The 22,218-nt window shown below is 30.2% G+C and overlaps 1 protein-coding gene across 5 annotated transcripts in view; it reads left to right on the plus strand.

Moving 5' to 3' along the window:
- Nucleotides 1–22,218, plus strand: part of LOC143235108 (kelch-like protein 24) — a 41,579-nt gene that overhangs the window by 17,577 nt on the left and 1,784 nt on the right. For 3 of the 5 annotated variants that reach the window (XM_076472929.1, XM_076472926.1, XM_076472927.1), the window contains 8 exons: nt 1,556–1,727; nt 4,351–4,537; nt 5,613–5,759; nt 6,020–6,151; nt 7,158–7,334; nt 13,878–14,024; nt 17,065–17,230; nt 20,685–20,787. In XM_076472929.1, coding sequence (XP_076329044.1) covers nt 1,556–1,727; nt 4,351–4,537; nt 5,613–5,759; nt 6,020–6,151; nt 7,158–7,334; nt 13,878–14,024; nt 17,065–17,230; nt 20,685–20,787 — 1,231 coding nt within the window. Of the gene's footprint in view, nt 1–1,555; nt 1,728–4,350; nt 4,538–5,612; nt 5,760–6,019; nt 6,152–7,157; nt 7,335–9,220; nt 11,013–13,877; nt 14,025–17,064; nt 17,231–20,684; nt 20,788–22,218 lie in introns of those variants that run through there. The other 2 variants (XR_013018920.1, XM_076472928.1) reach the window with 2 other exon arrangements.

Genomic DNA, 22,218 nt, shown 5'->3' on the forward strand with positions numbered 1-22,218 from the left:
ACAGTCTTACAGTGTAGTTTCCATTACAAAAGCATTCATTTTAAGACTGTTATCTTCAAGCAACATACCTCTCCTCTCTTGACATATTCCATAATCTCTCTAGTCTACAAATGAATGGAAATACAATCAACAAACACTTTGCATGTGGTAATTGTATCACAGATCTAATGGAAGTATTGCTGACAAAGAAACAAATTCAATTTATAAAATTATGTTAACTATATAGTCAGATGTAATGGAAATACATGACCGAAGATAACCTAAGAAGGTTGAAATATTGTTCTGTACTTTAATTTAATACCCATACCAGCTATCTTGACGAAACATTTTTACTTTGAGTCGGTTTCTCCTCATCATTAATTACTAACATAAGTCAATTGTAAAATCAGTACGAGAATTTCAGAGTTTTTTTTATAAAAATTAAAATTTAAGCTTGTGTTTTATATATACAGTAGTTTTTTTACACCAACTCCCTGGAGGGTAGACCTATTAGACCAGTCCAATATGAATCAGATTAAAACAAATTACCTTACCACTGGTGGTAATATAAAGTGTTCAAGTAGCTTAGATTATTGGATCACCCTTCTTTTTTACAAAGGAAATTTGGACTTTTATGGGGCAATATGCAACAACCTTAGTATTTATATCAGATAATTTCAAAAATATACATATTTTGTATCTTTAATACATTCTATAATTTAAATCTCTGGTTTCCTGTATAATAAATTGCTTTCATCATACTGCAATGCAGTGCAGCAGTACATTATGCTGACATTTTGTCTGTTTATTTTATCAAATTGTTGTTTACAAAGCAAGTTATTGGGTATTAAAAATATTTTTATGTGGTGCACTTCTGTAATGATAATCTGAAGAATAGGTTTAGCCATTTTAATTTAAAAGTACAGGTTCATTTGATGAATAAGCCCTGCATGGCCAGGTGGGTTAAGGCATTTGACTCGTAATCTGAGGGTCGCGGGTTTGAATCCCCATCACACCAAACATGCTCACCTTTTCAGCCAAAGGCACATTATAATGTAACGGTCAATCCCACTATTTATTGGCAAAGGAGTAGCCCAAGAGTTGGCAGTAGGTGGGTATGCTACCTTCCCTCTACTCTTACACTGCTAAATTAGGGACGGCTAGTGCAGGTAGCCCTCATGTAGCTTTGCACAAAATTCAAAAACAACAATCATTTGATGAGAAAAATGAAACGTTATAATATTAAAATTAATTTTACCAATTGAGAAAAAAAAATGGTTGTCTAAATGAAAGGATGTTTGTATTCTCCAAATTAATATACAAGTTCCTTACTTTTATTTTGAAGTGCTAGTGTTATACCTGATTAAAAATCACTTGGTAGTACCAAAGATATTTTGTCTTTTATAGTACAGTTTTGATATACTTTAACAGTTGGTTCTTAACTAATGTATTTTTTCATGTTTTTCAAATAATACAAGTTTTTGTTTTAATATTGCCATAATTCTCATTTGCAAAATGTAACAGCTTTTGTTACTACAGACTTTCTGCTGTCTTTACTAATAATCCTAAATTTTAGGACCTTCTCTGACGTATTACATCAGGAGGAATTTTTGAATATCAGTGTTACCAAGTTAATAGAACTTGTCTCAAGTGATAATTTAGTAGTTTCCAAAGAAGAAGAGGTATTTGAAGCTGTCTTGTTGTGGCTTAATTATTGTCTGGATGAAAGGGAAAAACATTTTGAAAAGGTAGATACTTTAAGTTTCTTTTGACAGACTTGTATGGAAATTTAATAGTAATTTTCTCCATACTGTTATTTCTTGTAAACTGTTTAATATTAACAATTTTCGTACACCTTTTTTTTAAATTTTTCCCAAACTTATAAGAAGTAATTCACATGTTAAGGTATGTTCATTCATTACATACAGAAATAGTTAGTGTAGTACTGCCAGCCTAGAAAAAATAAGGTAGGTCTGTTACTTGGGACATATTGATATGTAAATTACATTCCAAACTTCATCCTTCAGTAAAGCCTTAGGCCTTTTTTACCAAATGGAAGAGTACTTATAATAATGTTCATGCCATCTTCTTGAAACATTATTGTTCAGATCGTCAAACACCATCTGTGATAGACAGTTTTACATATTTCTGTTTATTGTTAAAGAATAAAATTAGTGTGTAAATTTAGTTTTGAAGTACTTTATAAATTATCTTCAAACTACTATATATTTTCTCCAGTTTTGAACTACATGTTTTTCAAATACTGAATATGCTTTTACTATAAAACCCAAACTGTTTACTGTAAAAGTAGGATGAAAGTGGAGCAAGAGATGATTTCAGAGATTACTTTAGTTATAATACATAATGAATAGCAGGTTAAAACAGTTTTTTGTGTTTTTATTACATTTAATAACCTTATTCTCATTTATATTTTTCTGTAACTTCATAATTATTGAATAAATTTCATCACAAAATATTGGCCTTTTGGTATCTTGGTAGTAAGTCTAAGGAAAACAGTTTTGCTAGTTGTTATCATGCACAGACAGACCATTATGTAGTTTTATGCTTAACAGCAAACAAAAATATTGAGTATATCATTTTGTGAAATGGAAAAAGTTGCACTTCTTTTAACTTTTTGATGGTTATGTGAATGTTCCAATACAAATAGTAAAATATTAAAAAATAAATATATGTGTATATAAATGAAACAACTTACATTGTTTACAAATTTTTTATTCAAGAAATATTTCCTCAGAATAGTGTAAAATTTTTCATTGGTTTACCAATAGTTTGTTTTTAGTTACAAAATTTAAGAATATGGTTTAGTACTTTTAATGACTTTATTGTATTACTTGTTTTTATATAAATTTCAGAGGTTTTAACATAAATCAAAAGCTCAGTTTGTTGGAAATATTTTTTATGCAATTTAAAAAAAAATTGCACATGCCATACATTTCTGTATAGAAGAAAAAAACACCAAAAGTATTTTTATAGTATGGTACAAGTATTCAGAAACTGTGCCCCAGATTTCATGCATGTATATATGTCAGTGTTAGGTAAATATTACATTTAGTGGAAAAGCTGTAACTGTGTACTGCCACTCCAGTGGTTATTAATAAGTTAATAGAAGTTTTATTTAAAAGAAAAAGAATTGAAATCAGGCAGGATTCAGTTCAACAGTTCCTGTTGTTAGCAAACATTTTAATCCAACTAAGCTACTTAAAATGTCAATGTGATTCTAGTTTTGATTATTTATTTTGCTTTCCATCATGTCAGCTTCATAGTCATGATGTTTTTTCTAGTTGTGAAGGATTTTAGCCATTTGTGACAATGTAAGCTATATATGCATCATCATCATTAAGCATCCTAATGGCTCTAGCTGAAAGACTCCATTTTATAGTTATCTGATTAACTTAGATGTCTTATTTTTTAGACTAATTATTAGTTTCTTGGTTGTGTTTATCCATCAGAAACCTTGCTATGTTGCATTTTATATTATTTTATGTCTGTTAAAGGCTCCCCTGGTTTTTCTTAGTGAAATGCTCCATCTTACTTGGTTCAATTAGGTCACCAGGATTAGATCTGAACAAAATACTTTTATCTTGTATTATGGAATGTCTAGTATGTAACCTGAAACCTGTTTCATGTGTGTTTGTGAACTTCTGGTTGGTCTTTTTCACAAAGTTAAACCAGAATATCTTCTGCATTTATCTTCTTCCTTATATGATAAGGATGCTGACTCCTGTTTACTTCTTGCCATTTTCCATCACCCTTCATAAAAACTAGTTTCTTATCTAGTCACTGATGTGTTACTTATACTGTATTTGAGGTCTTCTTCAACTTTCAACTAAAATAGATACTCTAAAGTAAACATATTCTCACATCTCCAACTATTTATGTGAAAATTACTTAAATAACATTTATTGTTCAGAAGATGTAGGTAATTTATCACTGGTGAGTATATATGGGCACATAATATTAGAAAAGAAAATAAACATTTAATAAAATTTTATTTTTACAGTGCTGATTTTATGTTTTAAATATGAATTTTTGTATCTACTTCCTAAATATATAGCTGCTTACTTTCTAATGTGTATATGACCATCATTTTTAAAGAACTGGATTTAAATTTGAGAAATAAATGCTCAAAAATACCAATATCTATGTGAAGTAGAATCTAAATAGAAATTAAAATAGAAAGACTACTCATATATAGGTTTTCAGGCAAATATATAATGGTACTTGAAAATTACCTTCATAAAGAATTTGCTATAAAATGTAGTTGATTTTGTAGTACACTCTTCATTCATCAGATCCTGCAACCTTATGAAATCTACAAAAAGTTGAAATCACAGTGGTACTGAATTTCAGGTTCTACCATTTGTTAGACTTCCACTTCTCAGCCCTTATTATCTTCATGATCATGTAGCAACTCTTCCCATAGTCACTGACTCACCAGAAGGAAAAAGGATTTTGGATGAGGCCATATCCTATCACCTCATGCCTGACAGAAGAAAAGAGCACGGTAATTCCCGTATGATACCAAGGAGATCCCAAGGTAATTTTAAAGTCAAAATGTGTGGATTTCTGTTAATTCAGAGATGAATATAAACTTGATTAAATTTTACTTTTAGAATTCTGATTTTATGTCTGATACCAAGGAAATCCCAAGATAATTTTAGTTTGAACACTGTAAACATTCTTTTAATGCTAGTAAAGCTCTTTAGTTAAAGTAATGAGGGCATAATGAATCTTTTTATACATTGCACGATAAAAATTAAACTGAAAGTGTGTTCTAAGCTGTTTTATGTAATTTCTGTGGTACAACCCAACAAGATTTGAAGCAGTCAGTAATCATTATTATGCATGTGAATGCTTCATAATAGAATTTTCAAAAGTACAAGTGAGATATTTTACTTGGGTATTGTGCCAGTTCTGAAAGCCTTATAAATCACAAAGTTAAAAATTAAAATATAAAATGTAACTAAAAGTTAGAACCTCTGATGTCTGTAGGTTATCGTATAGCACACGTATGTTAGAAATTACATATGTCTAAATGTGGATCTTATATGTGTTATATATTAGCTCTTTAAAGGTCACAAGGTACACAGATACTTTAAGCTGTTTATTAGAATATCTTATAGTAATTAGAATCTGCATGTTTGTTATGAGATACAAATAAACAGATAAAAATTAATAAAAACAACTTTCAGATATATGGTGGAATTCAACTGTTGCAAGGCTGTAATCTACTTACATATGTTCAGTGGAATTTGAAGAGATATGATAAAATTATAATACTTTGGTGCTGTGCAATGTAGAACTTCCATAAATCATAAAGTAAGTGTATTCACTTGGAAAATAATACAAGTGAAGTTGTGTGATTGGATAGAATTTTGTAATAAATATTACAAGCTTAATACACTTGTGTCCTGTGTGTTGACGTCTGTGTTACTGGAAATAATATATTATTGATCTAGTGAAGTCATTAGCTGAATTCTTACTTTAGGATTCATTTTGGGAGTTTTTATTAGTAGGAACCTACTTGGAACTTGTGTACTTTTGTTGTTTTTCCTTTAATTCATTGTTGTAGGAAAGTATATCTAAATAAATAAGTATTTTATGATTATTAGGAGTTGTAGATGTGGTGGTTCTTTCTGGAGGAGAAGATGACAAAGTGATGTTGAAAACAGTTGAATGTTTTGATCCTGGCCTAGTTGTTTGGCATAGTTTACAGTGCTTACCTTTTGCAGTAAGCAAACATGGCATGGTGGTGACAGGTAATTGGTATACCATTTTAAAAAGTAATTAGATAATTATTTCATTGCTGCCTGGTTTAACAAAATGTTTGTAAGTCTATGGAAGATTGTTTTAGAAAGCTTGAGTATGGATCCTTTCTCTTAAGTTCTGATATCACTGTTGCATGGAAGATGTGATAATTTCATTAAAATTATAAATATAATATTTATTAGCATTGTTAAAATTATTCATGCATATAATGTTGTTAATTTTAATTATGATATGTTTTATTGGTTACCAGGAAGTAACACCTTATATGTGGCTGGAGGAGAGTGCCCTGATGGAGCTTTGAGTGATACTGTATGGAGGTATGACCCAGTGTGTAACCAGTGGGTGGAAGTGGAGCCAATGAATCAACATAGATCTGAATTAGGTACTCAAGTACCTTTTCAAAAGACTGAGAGGTACACCTTTCAGTGCTTTTAGAATGTGCTGAACATTTCTGTAGGAGCTGCTACCTCACATTAAATAGTATTCTTTGTTCAGAAGTGAATGAAAATTTTGAAATTCTCATAAATATGAACTATTTGCAAATGGTTGGTTTTCACAGCAAATATATTGTAGTATTTTAAAGATTTCAGTACACTTAATATATTTCAATGTAAACTTTAAAACCACAGCTGTTTCTATATTATCTTCAAAGTGCAGTTTTTGAACATCTTATTTTTATGTACTATTTTTTTTATAAGTAAGTAAGTTCTGGAGTGTAAAATTAAGGAGTCTGATTATGGCATTTCTTAAAATTAATATTCTGGGAATGATAAAGAAGGGTGTAAGTCTCAAATGTTGTACATGTATTTTTTTTCTTTTATCTGAAAATGCAATTTATTTTGTTTTTTCTTAGAAGTTTGTTTCAGATAAGTGACAATGACTTAATTAATATTTATTATGTTAGCTGAAGTTTTGTATAATGGATATTTTGATTGAACAATATGTTCAAAATTACATTAATTACATTTTAATGTACTGAACTCATCTATTGCTATCTAAATAAATCAAAAATTTATTGGAGAATTGGCAGAAGTGTATACCTTAAGTTAAATGTATAAGAAAAGTGCTTAGTGAATATAAATTTCTTCAGCTATATGCTAGCCATAAAGTGTGTGACTTGTAACAAAACATGTCAACTGAGGACTACAGTTTTAATCAACATCAGCTCTTCTCAGCTCAACCATCAGAAACATATGGAACACTTTAGAAAATGATTTATGTTTGGTTAGGGAGCTATTCAAGTAAAAGTTTTAATATTTCAGCCACTTAATTTCAAAATAGGTTTATGACCAGTTTGCCAGAAATACATTAATAGTATTAGAGTGAACTGTTACTCTTTATAGCAACAAATATTAATAGCTAGGTAGTAATTCATACAAATGTTTTAGGTTTAGCAGTTTTGGATGGACACATGTATGCTGTTGGTGGTTGGGAATGGGAAACTAGGTTATCCAGTGTAGAACGTTATGACTTCATACAAGATAAGTGGAGGTTTGTGGCTTCTATGGCAGTTGCATTAACAAGCCCAGCAGTGACATCACTTAAAGGTTTATTGTATGTAGCAGGTAGGTGCACACATTAGTAGCTTGATTATAGTAACAGTGATTACAGCAAGAAGGTCAGAGTGTGTTCTCTACATAAAATACAGTGACAAAAGTTTAGTGGAAATTGTATGTGGAAAAAGGTTTAATTTCCTTTGATAGCTGGTAATACTGATAAATGTGGAAGGTATTTCTGGTAATGTTTATTTTACTAGTTTTGATTATGGCATGTGTGTGGTCACGGATTATTTTTGGAGTTAGTGTAATAAAATACTTTTATAATACACTAACTCTGAAAATAATCTGCAACTATACACGTGTCATAATGAATAGGATATCCAAAGGACAAATCTATGCATTTTTGTGATTGTACATTTTTGTTTTACTATGCTGCATACTCCTTAGATCAGTGTGTAATTACTGGGTTAACACTTTGTTCACAGGGTTAGTCCATTTAATCAACCTCCTTATCAGAGAATTAATGTTTACTATGGTTCCAAATTTACTTAATGCAATTTCAAAAAACTTTTATAAACGTTTAGTAAACATTACAAGTCTGTTGTAAAAAAAATATAATTTTAAGCACAGTATTTTCAGTAATGATATTTATGTAAATTTACTGAATCAGTTTGATGTAAGTAACTACTAATTAACTAGACCTATGTGATACATTTATCAACAATGCAAGTGGCTGAAAGGAAGAAAGTGTCATATTAAGAATAAAATTACTTATTTTTATCTCACAGTTTTCATGGTTCATTTGTATAAATCGTAGAACCTTCTAAATGAATATTGAGTTTGTTTGTTTTGTTTTTTGTAAAACGTTCTTCTGTATGTCTTTTTGTTTTCTATATCCTAATGCTAACTGTAGCAAAATCATCAAAGTATAGACATGGGAGCTACTACCAGTTTGCTCCAGCTTCCACCAATTTTTGTGACTCCAACAGCCACTCATTATATTTTGAGCCACCAATGACCAGCTAAACCAGTGGGGTATATGCTAATTTCATAAGTGTGTGTGCATACAAGACTACTGACCACTACTTCTAGACTACATATGTTTATAGATTTTACACTGACTGCCATTATTTCTTGAAGTAACAATTTTAATCTGAATTTATTAGATTCCTACATCATATCTGATTAGATAATTATTCAATTTTATTGTGCTTACATCTACAAGTGTCATTCACGTAAATTGAAATTCAGGCTTAATCTGTAGTGTGTTCTAGTGTAAGTAACTACTAATTAACTAGACCTGTGTGATACATTTATCAACAATGCAAGTGGCTGAATACAACTATAAACACCCTTATAACACCAATATACTTAAAGATTTACATCAATCTGTATTACCATATATTATTGAACAGACAGTTTATTGCAGTATTAACAAAAACTGCAGTCTAAATGCTCTGAAAGAGCCATTTGAATTGTAACCAAAATGGTGCAACCTGTTGCACTTAAAAATTGAATTAGCAAACCTGATCCTCTTATATTTTATGCCTAGTACCCACAGAAGCAGGTGAGTTCATAGGCTTACAAAAAGGAAACAGAGGGGTATAATCTGAAAGTACAGAAGTTTGCAGACCCAAACTCAGTATTTAATAAGCTATACATTATTACCACTTATGAGAGACTCATGCTTTTCCTTATTGTTAATATTTACTTCAGATCTACTAAATGTATAAAGTAAATGTTATTAAGATAAGGTAAATAATAATAAACAAAGGATAACAAAATATTTCATGAAATGTATTACTGTGATGTCCATTTGTCATTGAAATAATACTATTTTAATATGTTCTGCCACTGAACTTAAATGGATATATCTAAATTCTGAAAAAAATAACTGCATGTTATTTTGATGAAATTATTAAATTAACTTAATAATAAAATATTTTTTATAGATCCTGTCTTACACCAGGAAGTCCAAATGAGTTGATAGTTGAACTGTTTGGGTTCAGGAAAACATGAAGTCACAAACAGCAATGTGTCAGTTAATTTGACTTCCCAAAATGCCAAAGTAATAACTTACACAATTATATTAGATTCAAGTGAGGTAAAGTAGCATAGCAAAGCTAGGTAGTATTATAGACTGTTGGTGGAAGAAATATGTGTATTACTGTCAACCATGTTTAACAGATGAGCAAGAACAACTGAAGTCAAATAAATTGGCTCCTATATCCCATTTACAGAAGGAGCAGGGATTGGCAACATTAAGGTTCATCTCTTTGAGAAACATGGAAAAGACATAGACGTGGAAAGAATAACAAAGAAACAAATTAACACTTTCACAAATTACTGCTAGCTTAAACCTTCTGCTTAACAGTTTCCATTTTGGACAAGAGTCTTATCAGGAAGACCCAGGTCTGGATGAGGGTAGTTCAAGACTTAAGGTCACCTCACAGTCACAAAAGTCTTAAATTGCAGATTTGTATAAGGTAGAATGGTGCTCTTAATATGCTGGAATCCATACTTTCATTAAAAGACTTATGCATAATTATACTGTAAAACATTGGAAAGTATGACACAGTAATGGATGCTGAAGAAGTAAACATGATGGAAAGTTTAGTCAGTTTTTCCAGACCATTTCATAAGCTCATAGAAATGATGAGTAACGCAGGAAACACTGACAGTTATTCCCTAATAAAGGCGAAAATATAGCACGTTTATCAAATACAACAAAAAGATAACTGCAATTAAATACTTCAAAGAAGTAATAACCTCCAAAATAAACTTACTTTAAATTATCAGAAATTGTAAAAGTGGCATGTGCTCTGGATCCTGCAACTTGTTTTAATAACCAAGGAAAAAGTAGTGGCATCCATTTTAAACATGTCTGCTTAACCATATCTAATGGGGTTGCTTCATTTTAAAATACTGATATAGAGTCTGCCTCTACATCAAAGAAAATGAAATTACTAAATTCTTCCATTGCTTTTCTGGAAGAATAATATGTGTAATTATTCATGATTACCCAGTGCAGCAAAAGAATATTTGTCTGTTCCCTGTGCAAGTGTACCAGTTAAGAACATGTTCTCAACTATAGGTCTCATCATGAACACAGAAAGGAGTTCACTCCACTGAATGACTATGAATGTTTATTATTCATACATGGCAATATAAACCTAGTAAAAAATGTATTGGCTAGTGAAGGTTAGATAAATTTCACTCACTGATGTCCTGAACCAGGCATTTAATATACAATATTAATTTAAAAGTGCAACAGATCACAGGCAAAAGGCCATGTCATCATGTTTGTTGACTTGCATTAAAAATTTTATTGAACTACTCTTTTATGAATTTATATCAATAAGTTTGGAACCAAATTGTAAATTATAATTTTAGCTTTAATATTATATATGAGTTAATTTCTTACTTTAAAAGTAAATTTTAAAAGAACCCACCTAAATTTAGGTTTTGGTGAGTCACGTGGTATGTTTAATGCACCACTGGTTAAAATCAGATATTTGTGATGACGAAATATTATGTCTATAGTTTTGTGCAAATTATTTATTTTGCTGAAATATGGCTTATGTACTGAATCAAACACAGTGGCCCAGTTCAACTCTTTTCGTTTTTAGAAACAGTCCCTTATACACTCTTACTACAATATATGATGTATGAATAATCAGTTGACAGCTCAGAATGCCCCTGGTGGTTTTCTCAGCTATTTTAATCTGTGAAGATTTCAAATAGGTAGGTTGTGTCTTTACTCTGCTCAAAGTTTAATAATTTTTTAGATCTAAATACAGCTTAGTTATTAAGTTTAATAAATTATCGTGCAATTCTATAGTATCAGTATAGTTATTTATTATTTTTTGGTAAGTCAACTGTACACTTAAAACCTAAAAACATTTGTTTGATATCTTCCACATGTGAAATTTTAAAAGGCTCAGAAACCTATGTCCACCAGAAACTGAATTCAAAGGTCATGGCTTTAAGTGATAATTATTCAATTTACTTCTTTATTTATTGCTCTATATTTTAATAAAAATAAGTTTTGTAGCTTAATTTTATATAGTAACAATCTATATACATATATAATATATAATAGTTTCAATGTTACTGTAAATTACAAAATACCAGTCCACTAAAACAACCAAGACCAGTTCAGTTTTATATTATTGGATACAGTAACCAAATAGACTCAATATTTTTACAAACAAATCTCTAGTAAACATATGTCATTAAAAAATCTGTTGTTTTTTGGGTTTTTTTGTACAAAAATACTTGTACAAATTTTGTGAAAGTATGTGCTCTGGGTCAGTGCAAGTTATGTAATGTAAGGTTTCACGACTGAAGGTCAAAATAATAAATATATAACTTAAGCTACCTAAACTAAACATTAGTCACAAACTAACATTAGTCAGATTTCTAGCATGAAAAAGATAAATTAATATTTATTTCCTAATTTTTTTCCTGATGGTCACGAGGTTGGTTGGTTGACAAATGTAACATAATTCGAGTACAGAAAATAACATAAAATATTAAAGTCTTATTGAAAACAAATGTTGAAATGTGTTCAGGAGTTTCTACAGGTTACACAAATAATATTTGAGATTTTTGGAACAGAAAATAGTTTTTTAATCATCACATGAAATCACTTTGCACTCTGAGTAGTAACCAAATAGACTCAATATTTTTACAAACAAATCTCTAGTAAACATATTTCATTAAAAAATCTGTTGATTTTTTTGTGTACAAAAATACTTGTACAAATTTTGTGAAGGTACATCTACTGTATTAAAAGTTACAGAGTAAAAACTTGTGTGTTCTATAATGAGCCCGTTGCTAAAGGGTTAATGAACAGCGATACTGATAATATATTTTAGAGTTTCACGTAATTGCTGTTTTGTGGACATAGATACTCGTCTCTTAATATTTAGAAAAGTAATAGCAATATCTTTAGTTAAAGACAGTATTTTAATTATGTGCTTAAGTAATAATGCAATAAATTTTGTGCATTTTTGTTACTTATGTACTATAATACCTGATAAAATTTATTATTCTGTGCAGCACAGAACAACTTTTTCAGTCTTAATTTACTTTTTACTTTATGATGGATATATAATTATCTCTAAAGTGCTGTTGTAATGTTTTTAAAACACAGTTTTTATTATTATGTGTTGAGCTATTCAGCCATTGATGGTCCAACCAAAAATTTGCTAAAGCAGCTACCACTGATTTTATACTAAATGACTGGCTCCCAGGGCTATCAATGTAATGTAAAACTAAAAGTTTAAAAATATGAACTAAATCTAAATTACCCTTCTTTCCTTCTAGAATGGATGTATATTGCAACAGATAGTTACATACTATATGTTCGTATAGACAAATATAATAGAATTTTCACATCTGGGATCATTTAGTTTTATTTCTTTACAAATGCTCTTGGACAATTTCAGAAATATACATATAAAATTTAATGCAACCAGACTGCTTTGTGCAAACAAACAGTCAAATGTGAAATTTCACAAGATATTGTTTTTGTTTTGTTTTTTAAGTTAATTTTTCTTATGTAATATAATAAATTCCTAATTTTTATAATTTAGTTACCTTTACAAAAATGAATACAAAATCTGACAAGAAATTTAGTACTTACATTTGTATTCCTGCAATCAGCAGATGAAGCTTCATAGGCCTACTTTTTGGTCTAAAATATTATTAATTTTTATTTTAAGAATGCAGTTTTATAAACAAAATACTATCATGCATAAAGAACAGAATGTTCTGAACCTGTTACGATATATCTATTTTTCTAACTAAGCTGAAAGTGAATTAAAAGATTTTGTTAGCTGGTTGAGTCAAACACCACAAAGACAGAAAATGAAATTGAAATTATAAGTTTCCATACCTTGTGTGTGAATGAACAAGCTTCATAATAAATCATGTATAAAGCAGAATCTTGTTTTTATTGGATTAATTATTTTTGAAAGACAGGATGAAATAGGAGGGACATAGCATGTGGGTTTGAGATTTTTTATATTTAAGTAAAGAATGAACCTTGAATCTATTCACTGTAGCTAAGCAATATCTATAATATAAAAATGTAATTGATGGCAAATTAAAAAGATCATAAAAGAGTAGAAAGAGATTCTAAAATAGAAAATTTGGATTGAAGAAGCATCAAATGATATTGAGAAGTGAAGATTGAGTTTCTTTAATTTTTTTTTAAATTAAGAAACTAAATTGTAAATAATACAAAATCTCAATTATGAACTACATTTTGATGCCAAGCATATTAATGTACATTGGTGATTAGGTTTCTAAATTAAAATGTGAATGCAATTATGTAAGAGTTCATAATGAACACTTTGACCCTTATCTGTAAACATAGGGTTAACTTGTAGTTTGGATCTATGGAGGTGACTTGTGTTGTTCAGAAATTGATTATGATTATCCTAATGTTGTTTTAAAACTTGAACAATGTTTTACTTGTCTATATTTCAGAAAAAATGTATAGTTTTTTTGTGTCATTCAACATCCATTTGAAATAAAAAATTATCCTATTCCACTCTCATAGCCAGTTTATGATTGCAACCATTGGAATGATTGTTTCAGGTGGTTCCTCACAACAAAATGAAGATGGTACCAGTCTTGTGCAAGCATATAACCCTACAAAAGATTCCTGGTCACTTGTGGCTCCATTACTTGCACCAAGATTTGGTGCTGGAATTTGTGTGCTCAACGAATTAATCTATATAATAGGTATACATTTAAAGATAATGTTATAGTCTAACCTTTCTATTTTCACTTTTCCAAAATTTGAGTATAACACAAATTAAGAATTCTATTGCAGAGTTTAACATTAAAGTCAGTTATGATTGTCTAAACATGGTTGAAAGTGAATTTAAATGTTAGTAAAAAAAATATTGTGAATTGAATAAGTAGGAGTTTTTATTTAAAAAGTCATAGTGAAATGGTCTTGTTATGGCTAGGTTTACCTAATGAAAGTGTCATGCAACTACTAGCTTTACCTTTTGGGAGTGTAATGCTGCTAGTTTGTTTACTTAGGGAGAGACCATGATAAACAATAACTAAAACTTTTAATTCATTTGAACAAAATTTCTACCATGTTTTATCATTCAAGAAATGCTCCGTTTGGTTAGATTAACTTCTTTTGTTCCAATTTTTCCATGTTAGAACAAGACAGATTTTAACAAAAGGTGCTTTTCGTTTAACTTTTGAGATTAGTTATTTATATAATCTTAATTATCTGAAAGATGTGTTTCATATTCTACGTTTTTATAATGATTGATTTTTCTAAAAGTTGATTCTATGAAAATATAAACAATTAGACTTATCAACTTGCTAACCTGAAACTCTTCTTGTAAGTTAAAGCAAAACATATTTAGAAATATTTATGCATTAGCTATAAAATCTGTTTAATGTATTTTCTGTTTACTTGCAAAACACTTATAAAATAATCTAACTTTTTTGGGAAGAAAAGTGTCATAAATGGTAGTACTCTCACATGGGAACATCTGAAATTTGTATACAGAAATGTATTAGGACATAGAAACGAAGCTGCTTTATTCATTCTGTAGTTTATTTTGTCACTAAAAATTAAGTAAATTGCTACTTGTCAGCTCAGGGCTTACAAACTTATGCTGTCATTAAAACATAATTACAATGTTAATTAGGAGAAATAAATTAATCAAATTCATTGAATATGCAACTTAAATATATATTTATCCATCCACATGAGACTGAATAGTGGAGAACAAGTGCAGTGTTTTTTAGTAGTTGTTTGTTATGAGAATGTTAAACTGCTAGTGTTTAGTTCGAAAAACATTATGCACACAGCCATTTGATAACTAATTGTCCTCACATCTCTGAAATATTATTAGCTTCTTATTAATCAGACTGGTATATAAATTTATACACAAAATATTTAACCACTAAATACCAAAAATTGTCAAAATAAGCATAGTTGCTTAAAGAGAGCTGTGACTGGTAGGAGGTAAGTTGAGAGTAATGAATATAATTTATTTTCGATCAATAAAATATATTCTGGCAGATTTGTAGGTGTACTTAGTTGAAATTATTAAGTATGATTTAAAAAGATTTGTAAACAACAAGTATGGTCACCCATAAGTTCACAAAAATAATAAACACACATCGTGACTAATTTTAGACTCAGTCCTATGTTGTCCAAATACAAACTGGTCTAACTGGACTGCTCATATTTATATACATATAATGCACAGGGCATATAACTCTGTTAAAAGTGAACCATTTATAATGTTGAGAGACTACAAGAATATTTTTGATGACTCTGAAATTAGAATAGAATATGTGGACAAAAATGTAGATGGTTTGTGTACATAAACAAAATCATTGGTTACCAGTGAAAGCGTTAACTACGTGAAATAACTGAAATTAGTGATTCCAATCTCCCGTAATGCCAATCTTGATATGTGTCCACTTAATTAGCAGATTACCTTACACTATGTGGAGTAATTATATCTCACCCTAAGGTCATGTAGATCATAAGACAAAACTAACTTTTGTAGATTCAAGTATTTTATATCACAGTATTATATTCAACATTTTAGAAAATATGAAAGCATTAAACTATTATCCAAAAATTACATTCCTGTGGATAACTGCTGCTTATGACTACAGAAAGTAAGATCAAACTACCAGTAATCTATATAATGTTTTATTTCCATCAACTCTCCCCTCCTAAAAAACAAAAGAAAGAAAACTCTTACAAGGGCCTGCTTCTCTGAAATTTCCTCTTATGGAATCACTTGTTCAGTTAATTAATAATCATAAATATAACTCATATCATGGATATGACATCAAAAATACATGTTTTGAAATGTACTACTGTAACAGTTTTAAATACTCTTAATTACTGTTTTTCATTTGTTATGAAATAGTTATAATGCAGTATACATTCATAACACAGCGCCACCCTGCTATTTGTTTTGTTGATTTATAAAAGAAGCATTTGCCAGTTTTTTCAAGATACAGAATAGCTGTATTACAAGGTTTTGCAATAAGGATACTTAATGTACAATTAAATTAAATACTGTTCACAAAATAAATTATGGAAATATTGCAAACTGCTTTGGGTACTCATAGGTTTTTGTCTGTAAATGAGAATGGGGGTTTAGTATTCTATACTAATAAACATGTTTTAATAAACATACTTTTATATATATTCTTCTCCTAAAATGTTTCTTGTTAATTTTTTTTTATAGATAAATGTTGCTCTAGTATTTTAAATATTTTATAATTGTGTGTTATAAGTTTGGTGTTTTAAGATGACTTAATTTTCTCTTAAATTCAGGGATAGCCCTAGGACTAGAATAAATTAAACGTAGTTTCTGTAATGGGCTGTATAAAGAAATTGTTATATTAGTAAATGCTTAGGATGGTTAGATATTCCTGATGACTGGGGGATGGTTAAAAGTTGGGACTATATCAGAGAAAAAGTCAATGCCAGCAAGAATTTGAAAAAAGCAGCTGAGTTTGGTTACTGCATTAGAATTGTGATTTACATTGGGAATATATCAGCTGTTATTTAGGATTATGATTTGCATTGAGAATATACCTTTAGAAGACCACTTCTATGAACTATATCTGTATATGTGTATTTGCATGTTTCTATCAATAATATCTATACATAATAAGCATTAGGTTGTTTAATTTCTCATTAAGCCAGTGAGTCACCTGTACATTGTAAACTAATCTAACTTAAAGTCCAGTTCATAAATAAGTAAACTATTATTTTTAGGTGGTTGTCAACCATCTGTAGGATACACTAACAGTGTAGAAAGTTTTGACTCTGAGAAGAACCAATGGAAAATATGCCCACCAATGAAACAAAAGCGATATAGGCCAGGGGTTACAACCTTACATGGAAAAATTTATGTTTGTGGTGGAGAGGATGGCTTTGACCAGTAAGTATTAGGATGTATTTTTGTGATTAGTACGTTTCTAAAATAGTCCTAGACTAAAATATAATATTTTTATTGATGTGGAGTATTAATCAGATTAAAATAAGAAAGTGGAATTTTTTTTTTATATATATAAATGTGTTGCCAATACAGAAGACATGTTAAATAGAAGTTTTAAAATAATTAAAACTTTTTGTGTTTATACTGTGCAAAATACCTACTTTTGGCATCAACTTGTACATTTCTGTTTAAAAACATTTTAAGCACTGCTTTCAGGCATGAATTCCCATGTTACTGATGTCAGCATTAAGCTTAATTATAGCTAGCTTATTCCTCATATGTTATCAAGCATCTTTTTATGAGTGTGAGGGGGGTTACCCTCAGCTGAGTCCATGATTTATTTTGGGGGTTCTGAGGCTGCTTTTCTTGATGATCCAGGATATTCAGGGGGGATTTGGACTCAGGTTTTACAGTGCTATTCTTTAATAAGTCAGCTTTTCACAAGGCCAATTTGGATCATCCACTTCCTGTTCCCTTTATTCAATTAGTTACTCCTTCCTACATGACAGACAAGTTGGGCAGGGGTTTACTTAGTTTTTCATCTCATATTGCTAGTTTATGCTGGGATGTCTTCTGCTTTATTATTTGATGGGATAGATGTACTTTGTACTCTTGTTTGTCTGTTTGCATGCTTTGGCTTACCACTGCCAGATGGATGTATATTTCAATTTGATAGACTAGGTCTGCTTTTAGATGTGTGGTGTTCTAAACTGGACTCTGCAATCACTTTGACTAGATCACAGTTTTTTTGTTTGACCCTCACTCTTGCTCTGAGATATCCTCCATTTGAAAATTTTGTTGGATGCCTATCAGGGATCCCCACCTCAATTTAAAGATGAATTGGGGCCTTCTACTGACTTCTGCTTTGGTTGGATTGTCAGTTTTTTTTTTTCTTTGGTTACCTAACACATTTGTTATTAGGATTTATTTCGTAGAGAACACCTTGTTGGATTTCTTCTACCTACTGTAACTCTCAATCAGTTACACGAAACTCCTTTTATTTATGTTCATGGGCATCCCAGAGGCATTCAAATCTTGAATTGATGTTACCTGTGTGCTTTATTTCTTATTTTTGTTGATCACCAGACTTTATTTGTCTCCTGCTGGTGGTCAGGGTGTGATGTGACTACACCTTGTGTGTTCCAACTTATGGCTTCTGTTCCTTACTTAATGGATACTTTGAATAGATTCTGTTCTTAGTTTCAAGGCTTCTCCACTCTAGCTCACTGTCACCAATGGCGTTGATGTCTACCCTAAATGGGTGAAGTCTGGGGGAGCAGGGTTACACTATTTGATGGACACTTGGTATTCCTTCACTGTAGATTAATGGGTACTTCATTTTCTGGCATCAGAGTTGGTCTTTTCATTCACTTTTACACCTCCATTATCCTCCCAAACTGTAGCCACATACTTACACCTACAACTGAGTAGTGGAGTGTGGAATTTCATTCCAAGGCTATCATTGAATTATTGAGATAGGAGTGAGAATCGATCCTGTTCTTCTAGGATTTTATTCCCATTATTTCTTTTGCCATAAACAAGAAGAAAGTGGTCGATGGTCATCAATCTTCATTGTATCATCCACTTCTTTGATACTTCCAGGAGCAACATCTTAATTCTCAAGTGGTGGTTAGATTGGTTCAATACTACCATTGGTATACACACTCCTTCGCTGAAATGAAGCATCTGTGAACAAGTGAAACTCAGGAATTTTCAAGGTATATGTGTAGAAGACAAATCGTCCTTCCACATCAGTAATCGGGAACTTCTTACTGTCCAACAGGCTGTGACTTGATCTACTGAAGAATTTAAAGATACATATTCGGTATTGAATTTGTAGTGTTTAATTTAAATTATTTCACTCTAGTCAGCAAGTTAAATACATAAACCTGCATACTTTCATCTAATAGTAGGTTCTTCTTTTTAAAAAATGTACATATTATCTTCAATAAATTTTAGTCTTAAAATGTTTATTGTTGAAAAAGAGTTCAATTTTTTAATGTATGTTTTGTTTGTATACACTGTTAACCCTTTCATTATTGGTTGAGTGGAATCCACCCATCTTGTAACCATGTAAGTATCCATGAGAGTAATTATTCTATGATTTTTGGTAATGTATATATAGATTTACAAAATTTGCAGGTTACTAGTAAACATTTCAAGGCTTTCATACACAAAAATATCAGGTTTTGAATTAAGTATTTTAAGAATTTGAATTGACTATTTTCTTGTAAAACATTTTCTTTCAGAATGTTGACTATCCAACATGCAGAGGAATGTTCATTTTAACATTAAAGATACTTTTATGCATCAAAACATTTTAAAATTTCATATCTAAATCTTTATAGATTCCACATAATTATCAAATGTTTTTTAAGAAAAAAAAACTCTATTTTATCTGTTATTCTCACTAATGAATCAGAATCTCTGAATGTTTTTGGTAGATTTGACTGATCTTGTAACCACCATAAAAAGTTACGAAGTAAATAAAAATTATGCTGTTTTATTTCTAGAATGACTACAAATTACAACTGAAACACAAATTTTTAGTGTAAATAGCTTAAATGTCATAACATTATACATTTGGATATATTTATTATATTGACCTTTCAGCAGAAGCCTGGCTTTGCTGCTTGCTGCATGTGGTGGATGTGAAATAAAATAATATTTTAGGTTTTATGTATACATTTGAATAACCAAAAAAAATCATAAATTACAATATCAATGCCATATAATTCCATCATAATCTATTTTGTTCAGTAACGAAGCTGTATTTGGGTCAAAAAAATGTGAAATTTTAGATAGGTTCAAGACTCATCTTTCCAGCCCAAAGGTTGTCTCAAAAGAAAGAAATGATGCTGTTATATTTAAACATGTGGATATTTTGAGTTTTTGATTAGTTATTCACATTCATTATAAAGAAGTATGTGTTTATAATGGACCGTTTCCCAAAATGGAAAGAGGTGAGTGGGGCTACTGTGTATGATTTCGTACATGAGCAACATCTCACCAAATAGAAAAATCGGAAATTATTATTTTATATCTTGTCAATGTCAGTAATTTGAGTTCCTTGTTCATACAACACTATTGATTTTGTATTTTAACATCAGAAACATCTAATTTGAACCAATGTTGCATTCAGTGTACCACATGACACAAGAATCAACATTTTGGGTGTGTCTTTCTAATGTCTACTTTTAAATTAAGAAATTAAATAATGTATAACATCAAAATCTGAATTATAACCTACAGTTTGATACTAAACTTAATGACACAGATTCATAAAATAGTAGTTCAATAAATGTGATGACATGGCCTTTGACCCATGACCCATCTAAAAAGGGCAAATATATGTTATAAATAATTATTATTTTTGTTACCTTTTATTTTTTAACAGGTATCATAAAACAATTGAATGTTACTGCCCTGAACAAAATCAGTGGAATATTGTTGCTGGAATGCAAACTCCACGGAGCTGGGTTGCTTGTGCAACGTTAAGGGTAGGAGTATTTCAAATGCTCTCTATATTCACAAAAACAGTTTGCATTTACTATGTAATTACTTTTATTAATATATTTTGTGGATGATAATACAAGTTATAAAGATATTAAAAATACAGTACAGTTAACCTTCAAATTACTGAATTGTTTATATCCAGTTCTGTATTGGTAGGGTTCACATATTGCATGGTTTTCTTTTTCATTGTTAGAAAACTTCTATAAAGTGCAAACCAAACAAAATCTCGGTTTTTGAAATAACTCATTGTATTTGTAGTATAAGTTTGGTACTTCAGCAATAATTAATTGCAACAACCAATTATTTCACATTTGATAGACATAAAAGCATTTATAAAATTATATGTGCAAAAAATGGCTGGTATGGATAGAGAAGGCACTATGTTGAGGAATGAAGAATGTTTCGACCTTTTTCGGTCATCATCAGGTTCACAAAGAAAGAAAGAGGTAACTAACCAATAGCTGACTATATGTTTGAAGGCGGTTGTGTAATTGAGTGTAGAAATGTAGAGGGCATGCTTAGATGTTGGATTATATTTATTAATATAGGTATAAAGGTGTTTCTCTATATTGGTTTAATTTGGGCTTGAGTTTTTGTATAAGTAAGGCTTCTTTAATTTTGTGTTTGTTTCTTTATTTAGTATTTGGATGTTTTCTATGCTTATGTTGTGTTTATTTGATTTGCAGTGTTTGAAAACGTGTGGTGACTTTTTGTGTTCTCTGAATCCTGTTTCCATTTTCTACTTGTTTCTCCAATATAGAAGTCGTGGCAGTTATCACATTTAATTTTATAAGTAATGTTGCTGTGGTGTTTGTCAGTGTAGTTTTTATGTAGTATAGACCTCAGTTTTATGCCTGGTTTTTGAATAAATTTGATATTAACTGGAATGTCATATTTTGTTACTAGTTTTGCCAAATGTTGGTTATTTGTCTCCTGATGTTAGGAATATATGGTATACAGCAGTATATGGATTTGTGATTTTTTTAAATCATGGGGTATGTTTACTTTTGTTAGTTGATTTTGCTTTTTGTCTAGGTGTGCGTGTATAATGTGTTGTACGGTTTGTGGAGGAAACTTGATGTTAATGAAGTATTGTTTTTTGTCTAATTCGTTGTTAATTTTATCGGGTGAGCATAGTTTTATGGCTGTGTTTATTTGGTTTCTTAGTGTGTGGAGTTTTCGTTTTGTTTCATTTGCTGAATAGTCCAGTATGGATGATTTTTCGGTGGATACCTGTTTTAAACTGTGTATCGGTTCTTGTAAATTTGATGTTAAGAAATGATATTTGATTGCTTTCTTCCTGTTCACATGTGAAGTTAATGTTGAGATGTATAGAGTTAATGATTGAAAACATTGTGTTCCTTAGATGTGAATCCCGCAATTGTCTCGTCTACATATCTATACTAGTGGTGGAA

This window comes from Tachypleus tridentatus, chromosome 12 (genome assembly GCF_004210375.1).
Source record: "Tachypleus tridentatus isolate NWPU-2018 chromosome 12, ASM421037v1, whole genome shotgun sequence".
NCBI lineage: Eukaryota > Metazoa > Arthropoda > Merostomata > Xiphosura > Limulidae > Tachypleus > Tachypleus tridentatus.